Source organism: Sphaerodactylus townsendi, linkage group LG07 (genome assembly GCF_021028975.2).
Source record: "Sphaerodactylus townsendi isolate TG3544 linkage group LG07, MPM_Stown_v2.3, whole genome shotgun sequence".
Classification (NCBI taxonomy): Eukaryota; Metazoa; Chordata; class Lepidosauria; order Squamata; family Sphaerodactylidae; genus Sphaerodactylus; species Sphaerodactylus townsendi.
The window spans coordinates 80739721-80756322 of NC_059431.1; the positions used below are offsets into that span (position 1 = coordinate 80739721).

The following is a 16602-nucleotide window of genomic DNA, read 5'->3' on the forward strand; positions in this document are numbered from 1 at the left end:
GGAATGCCGATTGCAGGCATGGTATATTCAGACTGAGTTTGTAAATGTGGATCTGGTCAGCTTGAGTCCCTGGAACATATTTTATTAGAGTGTGAAATCTATTCTGATTTGAGATAAAGGCAGTTTTCCTTCCTTTTAATAGATTATATGATCTTGATTGGTTTGGACTTTGAGGGATAAAAAAACCCAGTAAGAAAAGTAATGATGTTTTAATTGTAATGGTTTTGTTGCTATCAGCCTCTTTTTATTTATTTTGCAAACTGCCTTGAACATACATCTGCAGAGAAAAACAGTCCTAGAAGTATTTCAATTAAATTGTTTCTCCTAGAGAAATGAAGGAGAGCGAATGAAAACATCTAAAAGTTGGCGTCATCCATTAAGCAAACCCCCTGCCAGATCTCCTATGACGTTGGTTAAACAGCAGGCAACAAGTGATGAAGGTGAGAATGCTTTTACCTTCCCCTCTAATAATATATCTTTCAGCCAATATGAGCACATTTGCATAAGACTTAAACTATTTTACAACAAATAGGATGAAAGGATATTTTGAGCATGTATCAGAAACTTTGCCTTGCTGTAGAATGAACTGCATCAGAAGCTTTCAGCATGCTTTTCAAATACATGATGTATTTTTTGTATGATTGTCCTTTTCTTGTCTCGTAAATCCTTCTAAATGTGTTAAAAGGAACTTGTAAGAAGCTCAGAACAGTATGCAGTCGCTAACGTACTACACAGAGGATAAAAGCTCATTCTGCTACCAGATAGTCTTTGTTGGATTTCTCAGCAATTAGTGTTAGCACAGAACATTACACTTTATTGAATAAATGCAAGCAGAGCTAAACAGGCTTTCTGAACCAACAGTGAACTGCTTTCTCCTTGGTTTCTTTCAATATGAACATTCTGGTTTGATCTTGAAAGAAATCTGATTCTTCAGTCAACCTTGATTATTACCTGGCTTGTGAAAGAAACAGTGGTTTTATTGAGCAGACAGAATATCAGGATTACCAGGTTCCTTTCATTAAACTTTTAATTCTGTGTGCAAGTTCAGTTGCAACATAAAGGAAAACAAATCCTTTGTTTTTGTCATTCTGGTTGGAAAAAGCTTCCTTATGGTGTGCAGTAATGTAGATCTATCTGAGATGCTGACATCTATGCTGAGATGCTGACAGAGCATCTTCCTTTTTTGTGATTTTCAGCAGCCCCACTACATCTACTACTAATCTAGATACCAGGTCAGCCGAAAGGTAAAAGGTGAAATGGGAGAAAGGATTGGTTAGATCTTAGCCATCTGGAATTTGACATTCCTTCATCTTTCAATGTCAGTTGATCATTGAACTGATGCTCCATATTGATTGGCTTGATTTTGGCATAAATTCAGATTTGATGTTGATGCTCCCACTGAGACTTGTGGGTTGATTGTTCATTACTTTGGAAATTCAGTTCATTCAGTATTGCTGAATCAGGTCAACGTGTCTATTCAAATTCTTGATAAAACAGAGGAAGGACACATGTTATATGCCACTGCTTATGTAAATACTTAAATCAACCATGATTATTTCTCTTTCTGATGTATTTTCAGTGTCAGTCACAGTTCTCTCCAACTGATTGTAGCTCTTTTTAAAAATAAATCATACTATCAGAGCCATATTTTACCATAATAATATGTATTACATCAATTATATCAATTTTCTTACAATATGAAAGTATTTTTTGACCCCAATTGGATATATTTTCAAGCTAAAATATTAACTTGATTATCTGATCCATAATACATTTTCAGATCAGGGCAGGGCAGTTTTACGTTCCTATTTCCAGTTATTTTTTGCAAAAACACTTTTGTTCTTTTCTCTTGCTAAATCATCTCTGTCAGTAACTCAGCGAGAGGCTTTTGTGTTTGTGTGTTTATATTTAAATAGAATGTATTATCGGATTTTAATATTTAAACAAATACTAAGCATTGTTTCTCTTGTAATTGGTTATATTAAGTGACAGGCATAGTCATGCAGCAAGTTTCTGCTTGCTTGGGATACATTAAAGCTGCTGACCTGTTAAAATTATAGTGCAGAAATTTTTCTTATCCTTCTGTCAAAATCCCATAAAATGCTTCCTATTTTAAAGAGAGAAAAACCTAAAATATAGGTTTGACTACTCAGGCTTTATTCATAAATATATGTGATGCCATGGATATGGTTACTGGACCATAGCTGTAAGAAAAATTGAAATAAGTAGTACTGTTGCCGCCATTTTCATTAAGCCCATCTTTAAGTCACTTACAAGAGCAGAGAGAGGCAAAGAAATACAGAGAAGATGATAAAGGGGGAAAAAAATAAAGTAATCTCTGTGGATACCATTGTTTAGTTAATTGTTTTTATTTGGGGACTATGTTAATATACTAATTCTAAATATTTCCTAATGAGAGTCTTTTTTAAAGTTGAATTTTCAATAAACCCAAAGCAATGACAAGCAACATATCATGCAGGGTACCTGTCCATGTTTATTTTTGGTTTACTCTGCTTAATTAGATTTTTGCCTGTTGAAATGTCCCGTAACAGCAAAGCAAAAAGCCATAGGGAATGCCACATCAATCAGCAATATAAATCTGTATGGGTAGAGGACTATGTATTTATTTAGAAAATGTACATGCTGCCTCTCTGGAGATTTGCTCAAGGCTACTCATAAAATAAAATAGTAGCATGAAGTCATATACACACAACATAAAACCAAACCATAAAAACCAAGCCTCCAACTCACGGTTAGATCAAGACAAAGGCTTGGCTCTTATACTTGTGCACGCACAACACTTTCCTCCATGGTACTGTGGAGTTCATTCGCCAACAGTAGGCACGTCACAGTCATGCCAGGCCAGTATCTTGCATGAGCAGAATGTACCTAGTTACCAGAGGTGGGACGCAGCCTATTCGCACTTATTCGGTAGAACTGGTTACTAAAATTTTCTCAGTTCGGAGAACCAGTTATTAATGATTAACTCCACTAGGGACAAGGGGGTAATCATGCACGTTGGGTGGAATCAAGTCACTGAGTGGTTGCTGCCAGGCCTAGAACTGTCACCTCCAGGTAGGACCTGAAGATCTCCCAGAATTTACAAATGATCTCCAGAGCACAGAGATCTTTCCCCCTTGAGAAAATGGCTGCTTTGGTGGATGAACTCTAAGGCAGGGGCGTAACGAGGCAAACTGTAGCCCTGGGCAAAACCAGAGCTGGAGCCCCCTCCCCCATTGGTGGCCACTCCACCATGACCAATTTTTTTTGCACCAGGACATTGGTGCCTGCAGGGGGTGCATTTTTAGACATATCAGCACCACAATTTCAGCGTATCATCAGGAGACTGTCCTTATGCGACTCCCCAAGTTTGGTGAGGTTTGGTTCAGGGAGTCCAAAGTTATGGACTCCCAAAGGGGGTGCCCCATCCCCGAATTGTTTCCAATGGGAGCTAATAGGAGATGGGGGCTACAGTTTTGAGGGTCCATAACTTTGGCCCCCCTGAGCCAAACTGCACCAAACCTGGGGGGTATCATCAGGGAAGTCTCCTGATGAGACCCTGAAAGTTTTGAGACTGTGCCTTCAGAAATGACCCCCCCCCCCAGCCTGCAACCCCCATGGACAGCAATACAGAAAACTCAATGCTTGGGCAAATTTCTTGGGCAAATTTCTGAGATTTTCCTGCCGGGGGTGCATTTTTTGATGTATCAGCACCAAAATGTCAGGGTATCATCTGGAAACTGTCCTTATGGTACCCTCCAAGTTTGGTGCAGTTTGGTTTCGGGGGTCCAAAGTTATGGACCCTCAAAGGGGGTGCCCCATCCCCCATTCTTTGCTAAGGAGATGGGGACTACCCTTTTGAGGGTCCAATAACTTTGGACCCCCTAAACCAAACTGCACCAAAGTTGGGGGTGCCATCATGACAGTCTCCAGATGATACCCTGAAATTTTGATGCTGATACTTCCAAAAATGCACCCCCTGCAGGAACATTCCAGAAATTTGCCCAAGAATCTCTGTTCTGCATTGAGTTTTCTGCATTGCTGTCAATGGGGGTTGCAGGCTGCGGGCGGGGGCACATTTCTGAAAGCACAGTCTCAAAACTTTCAGGGTCTCATCAGGAGACTGCCCTAATGATACCCCCCAGGTTTGGTGCAGTTTGGCTCAGGGGGGCCAAAGTTATGGACCCTCAAAACTGTAGCCCCCATCTCCTATTAGCTCCCATTGGAAACAATTCGGGGATGGGGCACCCCCTTTGGGAGTCCATAACTTTGGACTCCCTGAACCAAACCTCACCAAACTTGGGGAGTCGTATAAGGACAGTCTCCTGATGATACACTGATAATTTGGTGCAACTAGCCTAAAAACTGCGCTCCCTGCAGGTCAACAATGGAAAACCATTAAAAATACCCAAAAACTAACCCTGCATTTTGATGCCCCCCACAAGGTGGTGCCCTGGGCAGCTGCCCACCTTGCCCAATGGGCATTATGCCGCTGCTCTAAGGCATTATATCTGACTAAGGACTCTCTCCCCCTTAAACCTTTCACTTCTCAAGTTCTACCCCAAAATATTCAAGACCCTCCCCAGCTGGAACTGGCAATCATAGCCACTCTTGGCCCAGTCAAGGACCAAAAGAACCCTGGAGGGAATCTGTTTGCTTTTTCTTCACTGAAATGCAGCCTGGAATGGTGTGGTTGCCTAACATCAGCCACTGAGAGAATCTATGTATTAAAGCTACAGGGGCTTTTTTTGGTCAGATTTCAGATTTTTCTGCAAATCTGGGGTGCTTTTCATGTTTGTAGAAAGATCCATGTTACTCATTCACAGCCCCAGCCACTGCATTTAAGTATCCTCTGATTTGGTCGACTTGGCAATTAGAATATAAGCTGATGGCACGGTATGGAGAAAGAAAAAATAGATTTTTTTCCCTTTCATAATATTCCTCCACTTGGAGTCGCCAGTGAAGCTGATGGGCAGTAGATTTCAAGACAGACTTCTTTTTGCAGATATGATTAACAAATTATCTGCCGTAAAATATAACGATATTCAGTTTAGATGATTTGAAGAAAAAAAATTAAATATTTTGGTGTATTAAATAATGTTTGCTGTGGAAAAGGAAACCTTTATGCCTAGAGAGGTAGGCCATACCTCTGAACACAAGTCACACCATGGGGAGGCTGCTACCTTCATTTTATCCCTATGGACTTTTTGGAGGTTTGACTAGATGGATACTTAGTTTGTTCCAGCTAGGTGTTTCATATCTTGTTATCCAAAGGAAAGTATACCTCTTAGTATTGCCCCGGTACTCTGGGGGAATGGAAAGTGTGTTAGAATTGTCCTCTACTGTGTGATAATTCTTGTCTTTTTAAAAACAGTCATAGTATTTGCTTAGCTGTTTAAAAGATTGCTGAAGGATAATCTATTGCCTGAAACTATTTGTCCTACTAAAAAAAATCCTTATTCTTTTCCATAGTTTTGTGAATAATTGGATAGATCTATAGTTTTTGGACTGGCCCACAAATTCGCCAGCACAGTACTTCAATTAGTTGTTAAGCATCTCTCCTCAAATTAGACACAGCTTAGAGCCATGATCTATATCTATGTAATATTTGCATGTCTTGAGGGGACAAGATTGAGTGGGTTTCAGAATGTTCCAGTAATTTATACAAAAAGGCTATATTAACATTGAAATCCATTTGGTAAAGTAATTAAAAGATTTAAATATGGGTTGGTTAAGTGAAATTGTTGCATTTTTAATTACAGATTATACAGTTTTGTGGCTGGGGAAGGCTGTTAACCTTGCTTACAGCTAAAGTAAAACATTTGAAAATTATGATTACTCAACTCCTTCAGAGTTGTCCTTCTCAGAGACATTCAGGTGTGCTATGAAATGAATTGCTATGGTGCATTTCTTCATGGTAGTGCCATGATCCCCAAACTTCTTGAACTATTGTGCCAGATAGGGAATTGGATTCAGACGAAATTTTCAAGTAGTCTCACTACATCTCACTGATCTCCATGATATTCTGCTCCTGGGAGATAGGATTGCTGAGGAATGACTTGAAGGGGTTCTGCAGTGAGAAGGGGGAACGGATGGAAAATGCCGATTTAGTCCGGATCCAACTCACTGTGTAAACCTGCCTTTTGCCCATCCAGGACATGGATTATGCTGGTCCAGCATTAGGGCAGAGATATCTGAAGTACTTCATCTGGGAATATGAAACATTACTAAGTGTAAACACTAGCACTAAAATTCAGGTTTTTAATTTGGAATTGGGTCCTGTCGGATGTGTACCTCATAGCATAAAAATATGAAAATTTTAAATGTCTACCATTCCATTAAATGATAGGGAACAGTTATTTCTGTCTGAAAAGGGGCAGATGATGTTTTTGAAGGCCCCATGTATCTGAAGGCCCCATGTTTTTGAAGGCCCCATGTTTTGAAGGCCCCATGTTTTTGAAGGCCCCATGTTTTGAAGGCCCCATGTTTTTGAAGGCCCCATGGTCTTCCAGTGCTTGCGTTCTCCTCAAGGAGAAGTTTAGATTCAGAAAGTTCATTACAACAGCAACACTTAAGCAACTATGCTGGCATTGTCCAGTGACAGCAGTCTGGACCGCCAGGGCAGTGTTAGTGTCATCAAGACAGCTTTAGTCATGACACAGTGAAGCAGAGGACAACTGGTATTGGAGGTGGGCATTCCCTGCGTGTTGCGGACCAGAGTGTTCCACTCATTCCCATACAAGGGTATCTCGGAGGAGCACAGCAGTAGGGGTTCATCTTAAGCAATACCAGTTTTTCCACTAACCCAGGTTCAAGGCATTTGCACTGTGGATTGTGTGTTAGAGCACCAGCTCAGTACACTCGTTTGTGGCCCAGACATCTCTTCCACTGACACTGGTGGCTAGACCTCTTTTTGAACTCAGTAAGCCAGGGATAAATCTCCTTTGGCTTGCAGTGGGGGCAGGTTATAGTTATGTGACCTTCTTATACCATGCTCTCCTCTGTCATGCCTACATTTCATGCTATGACACACAAATACACTGTATCTTAAAAACAATAATATTGAATGCAGTAAAAATGCAGATAGAAAAAACCTAAAATCTCTATAACATATAGACTTCGTATACAAAGCCAATAAATCTATTCTGTGTAAAACTAATATAATTTAAATCTAATAAGACTTATCCTCATGCATAATAGATCTAAAAAGTCACAAAATTATCACATTAGTCGATAGTCTAATTAATTTTGTTATTATTTATTACTTCATTTATATCTCACCTTTTCCACCAGTGAGGATTCAATGCAGCTTATGTGACTCTCCTCTCCTCCACTTTATCCCCCCAACAATCATGTGAAGTAGGCCATATTAAGAGTACGTGATTAGCTCATGGTGACCCAGCAAACTTCCATGGCAGAGTGGGGATTCAACCCTAGATTCCCCAAATCCTAGTGCAGCAGTCTAGCCACTATATCACACTGGCTCCAAATCTATTAATTCATTGAGTATGTGTACTTTCTAATTTTAAGTAAATATGTATACTAATGAGTAAAGCAAGAATCAGGTATAGGGGTGGGGGCTTATTAAGCTTGCTGAGCATTTGGGGAGGGGCATAGTTGCAGCTGATTTGTGGTTACCTCATAGGGTTTTCAAGGCAAGAGATATTCAGAGGCAGCTTGCCAGTGTACGTCTCTGCACAGTAACCTTGGACTTCTTTGGTGATCTCCCATCCAAGTACTTACCAGGCCTGACGCCACTTAGTTTTAACCAGACTAGCTTGGACTATCCAGGTAAAGGATATGCAGCACATTATTCAATTTCAAATAGTGAGGGAAAAACGGGCGGATCATAAAGCATTTGGAAAACAGCAATGTCAAAGTTGTTCCTGCCTGCCTCAGGATTCCTTGGACATATCATCAGTCTCAGGCTTTGCTTTCAGCCCAGTGTTTCCTTCTTGATAAATCCATGTCAACACCAATCATAGGTCATTCAGATCTCTGACTCTACCACTCTTTGTGCCAAGCTATTAGAAGAATGTGATCCATGTAATTCCTTTTAATAAAAGGCCTGATGAAGTGGTCAAAATGCTTTTAAGTGTCAAGTCTTGCCCCTTGCCCTCATTGCTTGTGTATCATGCCATGCTGGGTTGGTTGTCTGTGTTTGGGAGTTAATAAATGCCTCTCTATAGGATGGTTAGTTCCGACCATTTTAACAGAAGTAGCTGTGGAAATCCCTCCTGAAGAAAGCATCCTGGGATCCAGATGACCTAAACAACTAACCACGTTGGTGGCTAATATTCCATTCATGTGCAAGGTCCTCAAGTGGATGGTGACTACACTGCTTTAGACCTTGGAGGAGATGGAATATATGGACCCATTACAATGTAGGTTCAGGGCTGGCTTTGGGACAGAAGTGGTCTTGGTCACCCAGACTTATGACATTCACCTAAGGAATGATGGTGCAGCGAGTCCCTGTTCATTCTCCTGAACTGCTCTGTGGCTTTCAATACTATCAACTTCTGAAGTATTCAATACTACTGGAGTATTCTGGAGAAGCTGGCTGGGCTTGGAGTAGGTACAGCATGCATCAGTAGTTCCACTCTCACTTTGACTAGCTGATTCCAGGAGATGATACTGGGATTGCTTCTCAACTCCATGGCACTTAGCTGTGGGGGTCTCACACCATTCTATCTCAGTGTTATGTAACATCTACATGAAACCACTGGTAGAGGTTATTCATGAATTTGTAATAAGTTGTCCCTAATATGTGGATGATAACCAGCTGAATTTCTCCTAAACAGCTAAGCCAAGTAGGTCTGTTGAAATCCTGCCTCAGTACCTGGAGATGGTAATGCAATTGATGCGGACCAAACTGAAGCTCAAGTCAGACAAGAATGATGTGGTATTGATCAATGGAGAAGCTGCTTAGGATCTGTAGAGTTAGCCTTCCTGGTGGGAGGGGGGTTACAGTCCCCCCAAAGAGCAGGTTCATACTTTGACGATACCACCGGATCTTGGCCTATGGTTGAAGGCTCACATATTTTCCATAGCAGTTAGTGTCTTTTATCAGCTCCAGCCATTCCTGAAAAAGTATAATCTCACTATAGTGATCCATTCTCTCGTTGCCTCTAGAAGGTTAATAAGGGGCAAAGTCATCTGGGGGGATGTGCCTGGGTGAGGGGAAGGGCAGGGAGTCTGGGGCCATCCCAGTACGTACTGGCAGGGGGTCAGAGGAGATTGGTTTTCAGAAGGCGCACTGGATGTCTTCAGGCCATTGCTCCTTCTGCTCTGCTCCCCATCCAAAAGGAGGTAGGGAGGTCAGTCATCCTTCCCACTGGCCTGGTGCTGCTGCTTTTGAATGCTAGATCGGCCCTGAATAAGATAGCCCTCACCAGGATTTGATTCAGGATGAGGCGGCTTGTATAACAGAGACCTGGCCAGGTGAGCTGGGGAGGTTAGAACTGACCCAGCTTTGTCCCCCCCCCCCCAAAGACATGCATGGTGCAGCACCAACCCAGACTAGGGGTGGGTGGGGTAGCCATAGTCAACAAGGAGTCATACATATTCACCAGGCACCTCTCTTGTCCTGTGTCCAGAGTTGAGAGTTTGTATTTGGTGTTTGGCCAGAGAGATAAGTTGGGATTGTTGTTGTTGTTGCCCAGCAGCCTCCCTGCCTCAGCTGGCATAGGCAGTCTCAGAGGTGGTGATGGACTCTCCTAGGACTGTTATTCTGGGGGACTTCAACTAACTCACTGAGGATGTCTCTGATAAACCAGCTCAGGACCTCATGGCAACCATGTGGCTATCTCAATTTGTGTTTGGACCAACCCATGTAGCAGGACATACTCTCTATCTGGTGTTTGCAACAGGGGGCGTGGGGGTTGATCTGTTGATTGGAGGGCTGATTACTCACCCATTTTAAGGACCTAAATAACTTGGGACTGGGGGATCTGAAGGATCATCTCTTCTCACACTATTCAGCCTGTCAGTTAAGATCTGTCTTTCAAGCTCTGCTCTCTGTGCCTGCTTAGAGGTGAGGCAGGTGGCAACTAGAAACCCAGGGCATTGTTTGGAGTTCTCTTCCTCTTGATGTTTGCCTAGTGTTTACTTTATTTTAGGTGCCACTCCTTCTGAGTATCCCCTTATGACTGTGTTAGAGATAAATAGGTATGTGGAGGCACTGCTGTGTTGATTACAGTGGCTTTATTTCCATTTTGAGTCATTTTCCTTACATGTTTGTGCACTCTTTTCAGGAAAATGAAGCACAAGCTTCTGGGTAGACAAGGACTAAAATAGAACTCATTTATATTGATGAGATAACTGAAAATAGTCAGTTTTTCATCACATTAATCTGGCACTATCAAACAGGTGGAAAAGTTCTTTACAACTTTTAGATTATTTTTTAGTACATTCTGTATTCACGAAAACACAGATGAGAATTCAGATGCTAATAGCCTGGGGAATCTACTTGTTTTCATAAGGTTTTATTTTGATATATAAACTCTTGATGCACTGTTGTCCTATTTTGGAAAATAATAATTACGGCTGTGCCTGTCTAAGTACTTTCAAAAGAATCCTTGTGATTTCAGATCCAAGAGATTTCGAGTCACAAAAGCATTTGGTTAGCCCCCCCCCCGTCCAGTTAGTAATCCAGAGTAGCAAGCTTAACAGGATGTAGGTATATAAGGCATCTTGCTATCAGATTCCAGTCATATACTTTGATACATGACACTTTTATAAGAAAAATAAGTCTGTAACCTGATAAATGCCCTAAGAGAAAAATGATGCATACATCTATCCAGGATAACATAGTGGTTCCTTGTATGAAAGTATTAGTTGCTTGCATTGTCAAGTTAACTATGCACCTATGTTAGGTTTACATAAAGATTTAATATTGTCATCATATATTGTCGAAGGCTTTCACGGCCGGAATCACTGGGGTGCTGTGTGGTTTCCGGGCTGTATGGCTGTGTTCTAGCAGCATTCTCTCCTGATGTTTCACCTGCATCTGTAGCTGGCATCTTCAGAGGACCTGATAATTGGAAAGGAAAGCAAGTGGAGTATATATACCTGTGAGTGAAGGTCAATAGATGTGGGCATCTGAATAGGAGTGGCCTGGCAACTGGCTACTGCAGGAGTCTACCGCATACCATGTAATTGTGGATAAGTCTACATAGGAACCACCAAACGCAGCGCTCAGACACGAATCAAAGAACACAAAAGGTACTGCAGACTATTTCAGCCAGAAAAATCAGCAATAGCAGAACACATAATAAGCCAACATGGACACAGAATATTATTTGAAAACACAGGAATTCTGGACCACTCTGACAACCAGTACGTCAGACTACACAGAGAAACCATTGAAATCCACAAGCACATGGACAATTTCAACAGAAAGGAAGAAACTATGAAAAGGAACAGAATTTGGCTGCCAGTTTTGAAAAACACTAGAGTCAAGACAGTGACTAATCAGTTCCACACAGACACAGGATTATAGACAATCAAAGGGAACAAAGGTCAGACTACTTCTATTCAGATGCCTCACCTATTGACCTTGCTATCTCCATTATTATTCACATGCTACACTTCATTGTTACTCAGTTGCCAGGCCACTCCTATTCAGATGCCCTCACCTATTGACCTTCATTCACAGGTATATATGCTCCACTTGCTTTCCTTTCCAACTATCAGATCCTCTGAAGATGCCAGCCACAGATGTCATGATACTGTAATTTGGCACATTATTATGTCTGTATTTTCCAACTGAAGTTGGAAATATGTGGCTCTTAAACTTTTCTCAGTCTGTAATCTTAAAATAAAGCATCACATTAACTGAAAGAAAAAAGCAGCAGTTAAAATCAATTTATGGCGCATTACCTGAAGTGGTGAGATTCTGTCCTTTTTAGAGTGAGGAATTAGCAAGAGCAGACTCTTGACTTAGCAAAAGGTTGAGCAAACTCAGGGTCTTCGTTGCCTATGTATACCAAGATCAGCTTCGGCAAGATAATCCACAGGAGGGCAAGATAAAGTTTAACAAATTTAACAAAGGTATTTAGGGATAATAGTGGTACACAAGCATATAATAACCAAAGCAGCAGGACACACAGTTCTAGGATATAAGCAGTGTTGAGGGGGATAGGTTGGGAATAGCGGTGGAATTGGGGAGATTCTTAGGGGTAATACTGTACCAGATGTTGAAGTGGCTTTTGGTCCATAAAGCAGACTCCAGAGACCTTCCCTGGGCTCCAAAAAAGCAGGGGAGAAAGTAGATGGCAAGCAGCAGCACCTGAACCCCAAGACAGGGTCAGAAGTACTGGGCACTGAGTGCTGGGAGAGGGGTCTTCTTATAGAGGAACAAGGGACCCTTGGGGTTTATGCAGTGGCCCTTAACCTCCTAGTGTAGAGGGGAATCTTGTCTTTCTAGGGAAAGACAAGACACAGACATCAACCTTAATGGGTTGAATCATTAAGCTAATGGTTTGAGTGCTTATCCAGATGGGCTAAGCTGGGAGTGACTGGAGGTGGGCAGAGTGCTGAGTGAATCATAACTGTGAAACAGTGACAATGTAAATAAGGTTGTTGTTAGAGATTTGTGATGGAATAGTACTGTAAAACTAGCAGAGTCACACCTACATGGTAAAAAAGGGGCTTTGATCAAATAATCTTTGATCCGCCCGAATGGGGAAACCAAAAGGCCATGGAAATGCACCCAGGTCAGGAAGATGCCCAAATGAGGCACTTCAAAGGTTGGGGACTGCATGGCCAGCAGGGAAGTTTTCTTGGAAAGTAAGAGAAAAAAGACAAGGTGACTCTGACATGGGCTAAGCTAAGAGAAGCACCTCTTGGCTGGATGTCCCAAGAGATCCATAAGAATTTATTCAGCTGAGCAAATCTCTGTACCTGCATTTTGTTTTATTTCGTTGATTTCTGTTTTTCAGTAAAAATCTTTGAGAACTGAGCTGGTTGGAGTTATTGGAGAAAAGGACCCAGATTGTTACTGAAACAAGCGTGGCTCTCCCAGACTTGGTTTCATGATAAGATTAGTCAGAGTAAGACGTTTTTGGGTTAATACAATACTGGCAGGAATACTTGGGATAAATACATTAACAAGTCCTTTGTCTTTGCAGGATGGATAGTTCAGGGTTGGAAATGGGAACGCTTTCTTGGGCAGGGGCATTGTGTTCTCTTAATTCCTTCAGCAAGGGTGTGTGACAGGTATTTTGCAAGGTAGATATGGGTGACGGCAAGTCCAGACAAGTTTTTATTTTGTCCTTGTGGGTACACTAGCCAGTGCAGAGAATCGGCACGGAACTGCTGGGTACCTCAAAGGTTGGCAGGATGGGTAGAGACACTGTTGTCTTAAAAATAGAGTTCCCCCACTCCACCATGAGTCGGTCTGGTAACACATTATGCGTGCACTATTTACTGCATACTTTAGAAGCAGTCGATTCACAATATTTGATTCACATTCCGTGTTTGCTTTTTGCACTGTTGTTTTTTCTCTGTGGTTTTCTTACCAATATGAATTGTTTGAACTGCATGCATATATGCTGTATGCAGCTTAGATGTGAAGATGGTGTGTTTTCTTCAGGATTTCTTGTTTTACTCATTTCTGTACAGAGCAGTATAGGATTTAGTCTGCAGCTACCAATGCGTATGTGTGCATATACAGGGCACTGTAGACCTCAGTATTTGTAGTTACAGGGGATTATATAATATAACTGCCTATAATCAGTGGTGGCGAACATTTGGCACTACAGATGTTATGGACTACAATTCCCATCAGCCCCTGCCAGCATGGCCAATTGGCCAAGCTGGCAGGGACTGATGGGAATTGTAGTCCGTAACATCTGGAGTGCCAAAGGTTCGCCACCATGGGCGTATATCTATTTAGTTTCATATTATGAAATCAGTAAAAGTTCTTTATTGTAGTTGCAGTTGTTTTAGAAGTCTGGTTTGTCACATTTCCCTCCCCTCACTGCTCTACAGACACCATGGGTCTTCATATCCTGTGACTTTTATCCTGTTTCTAAGCTTACATATGGGATAAAGAAAAATAGCTGTAGGCAACTACTTCATCATTAAGGAGAAATTGTTCAATAAGCAATTGAGAGAATAACTTGGTTGAAAACTTGTCTATGCAATGTTTTCTAGACTATTAGGAAAAGAAACCATGCCATTTTATAATTGGCTTACTGTACTTCAGCAGAAATTAAAGGCAATTCATCATTAAAGATCTATAAAAACTTTCTTTTGTCAACTAGATGCATGTAGTCATGGTCTGAAGGAATCTGATGTTTCAGCATTCTGAGCAACATTAAATTTTTCTAGGCAATAGAAGTGTTAATCAGAAGCAAGAACATCTCATTCTGCTTTATAAGATACCCAACATATTCTGTGGTAACCAAGTCTCTTGTGAGTCCTTATTCCCCAAATAGTATACTGTTTTATGTATTAGTGATTATCACGCTGGTATGCTGCTTTCAGCACCAGTGATAAACGGGGATAAGTTATCCTTTCTGCTTTGTAATATAGGCCTGTTCTCTATTCTGAATACATTTGTTCAGAATTTTTCATATGTAGAACTGCTGTCCATTAGCTTCTTACTACTACTTAATTTTTTTTTGTTTGCCATAACCCTCAGAACACAGCGTTTTCAGTTGTCATTTTATTTTAAGAACTGCCTGAGGCTCTCTTAAATGAAGAAGAAATTCAAGAAACAGAGTCCTGGGCCAAACCTCTCGTCTACCTTTGGCAGAAGAGAACACCAAATTTTATTGCTGAAAAAGACTTCAATGCAACAGTTGCCAAATTGGAACCATGTTGTGCCATATGCACACTCCTTAAGCCTTACTACAAGGTAAGGAATAAGAAATATTTGTGAATGAGAAATATTTATTTCTTCATGTATGAGAAATATTTACAGATGTGCCCTGTGGTAAGACATGAAAAATACAAACAAAACAAGCATAAATACTTACAGAACAATTAACTTAAGCAAAAAAAAGGGGATTGGTAGAAACTGCACACTTTTCCATCAGCTCTTGTTTTGTGTATAGGGCAGGGGTAGGGAACCTGCCGCTTTCCAGATGTTCAGGAACTACAATTCCCATCAGCCCCTACCAGCATGGCCAATTGGCCATGCTGACAGAGGCTGATGGGAATTGTAGTTCCTGAACATCTGGAGAGCCGCAGGTTCCCTACCCCTGGTATAGGGGAATTAGTGCAAAAGGAGAGTGATTTCTGCCTATTTTCTCCTGAGCTGCAATTCCCTCAGTATAATCTGCTCCATTTCTGTGACTTCCCCAACCCTCAGAACAGAATGGTTTTTCAAAGGATGCAAGGGTTACAGAATCAAGGGAAATAGGAAACAGCCCATTCTATGATCCTATGCCATGCATGGTTAATTGGATCCAACCCCGTGATGTTAGATAGACATTTGTATGATTTCCACAACTAGAAAGCAAATAAATTGACATTGAGAAATTTTTGTCTTTCAGTGAGATTATTTTACTATTTCAAATCATATCACAGAGCATGTAAAGAACAGTAGTTTCTTAATCTGCAACCTTGCTCAGTAATAGAATATGATAACATTGGAGGTGGCAAATGCTTGCCTGACCAGAATTTCTTGCATTCTTCCAAATGCTGCAGTGTAGTAATGTGAATGCACTATGATGATGATGATAATGCTGCTGCTGCTGCTTGGGAAGTGTCCGATTTAATACAAAATCCAGCATAGTGATCTTGTTTGCTGTGTATAACTGTTTTTGTATCAATAATAATAATAATAATAATAATAATAATAATAATAATAATAATAATAATAATAATAATAATAATAGATTTTACAGCTGCCAGATCTGGTTGCTGGCCTTTCATTACAATTCGAGTCTCACCCAGAGACCTAGGAAGTTGTAATGTATCAGCATAGTATTCATGCGGATCCTAGCAGGGCTGCCTTCTGAATTTGACAGATGTTAATTTTGTCAATTCAAAGATGTTCAAGTGCTTCCCTGGTGTTCTTGGAATGGTGCCCAGCGTGCCGATTACCACTGGGACTACCTCAGCTGGTTTGTGCCATAGATGCTGAAGCTCGATTTTCAAATCTAGTGACCTTCTTGTGTTCTTTTTCAATGATCCTGCTGTCACTGGGTATTGCTATGTTGATGATGGTCACTTTCTTGTCCTCGATCACAGTGATGACTGGTGTATTGTGTTTCAACACTTTGTCCGCTTGGATTCAAAAGTCCCACAAGATTTTGACCTTCTCAGTTTCCATTACTTTCTCCAGACAATGTTCCCACCAGTTCTTAGCTGATCTTATGTTGTAATTTCTTGCATAAATTCCAGTGGATCATCTTGGCCACTGAGTTGTGCCTCTGTTTGTACTCAGTCTGGGCAATCTTTTTGCAGCAGCTGAGGACATGATCTACAGTTTCATCAGCTTCTTTGCACAATCTGCATTTTGTATCATCTGAGGATTTTTCGATTCTGGCCTTGATCAAATTTGTTCTAATGGCTTGCTCTTGAGCAGCTAAAATCAGAGATTCAGTTTCCCTTTTCAGACTTCCAGTTGTTAACCACAGCCAGGTCTTT

At 41.1% G+C, this 16602-nt stretch overlaps 1 protein-coding gene across 4 annotated transcripts in view; it reads left to right on the forward strand.

The window, feature by feature from the left end:
• KDM4C (lysine demethylase 4C) overlaps positions 1–16602 on the forward strand; it is a 254602-nt gene that overhangs the window by 131002 nt on the left and 106998 nt on the right. For 3 of the 4 annotated variants that reach the window (XM_048503429.1, XM_048503430.1, XM_048503431.1), the window contains 2 exons: positions 329–440; positions 14682–14863. In XM_048503429.1, the coding sequence (XP_048359386.1) occupies positions 329–440; positions 14682–14863 (294 nt within the window). Of the gene's footprint in view, positions 1–328; positions 441–14647; positions 14864–16602 lie in introns of those variants that run through there. The other variant, XM_048503432.1, reaches the window with a different exon arrangement.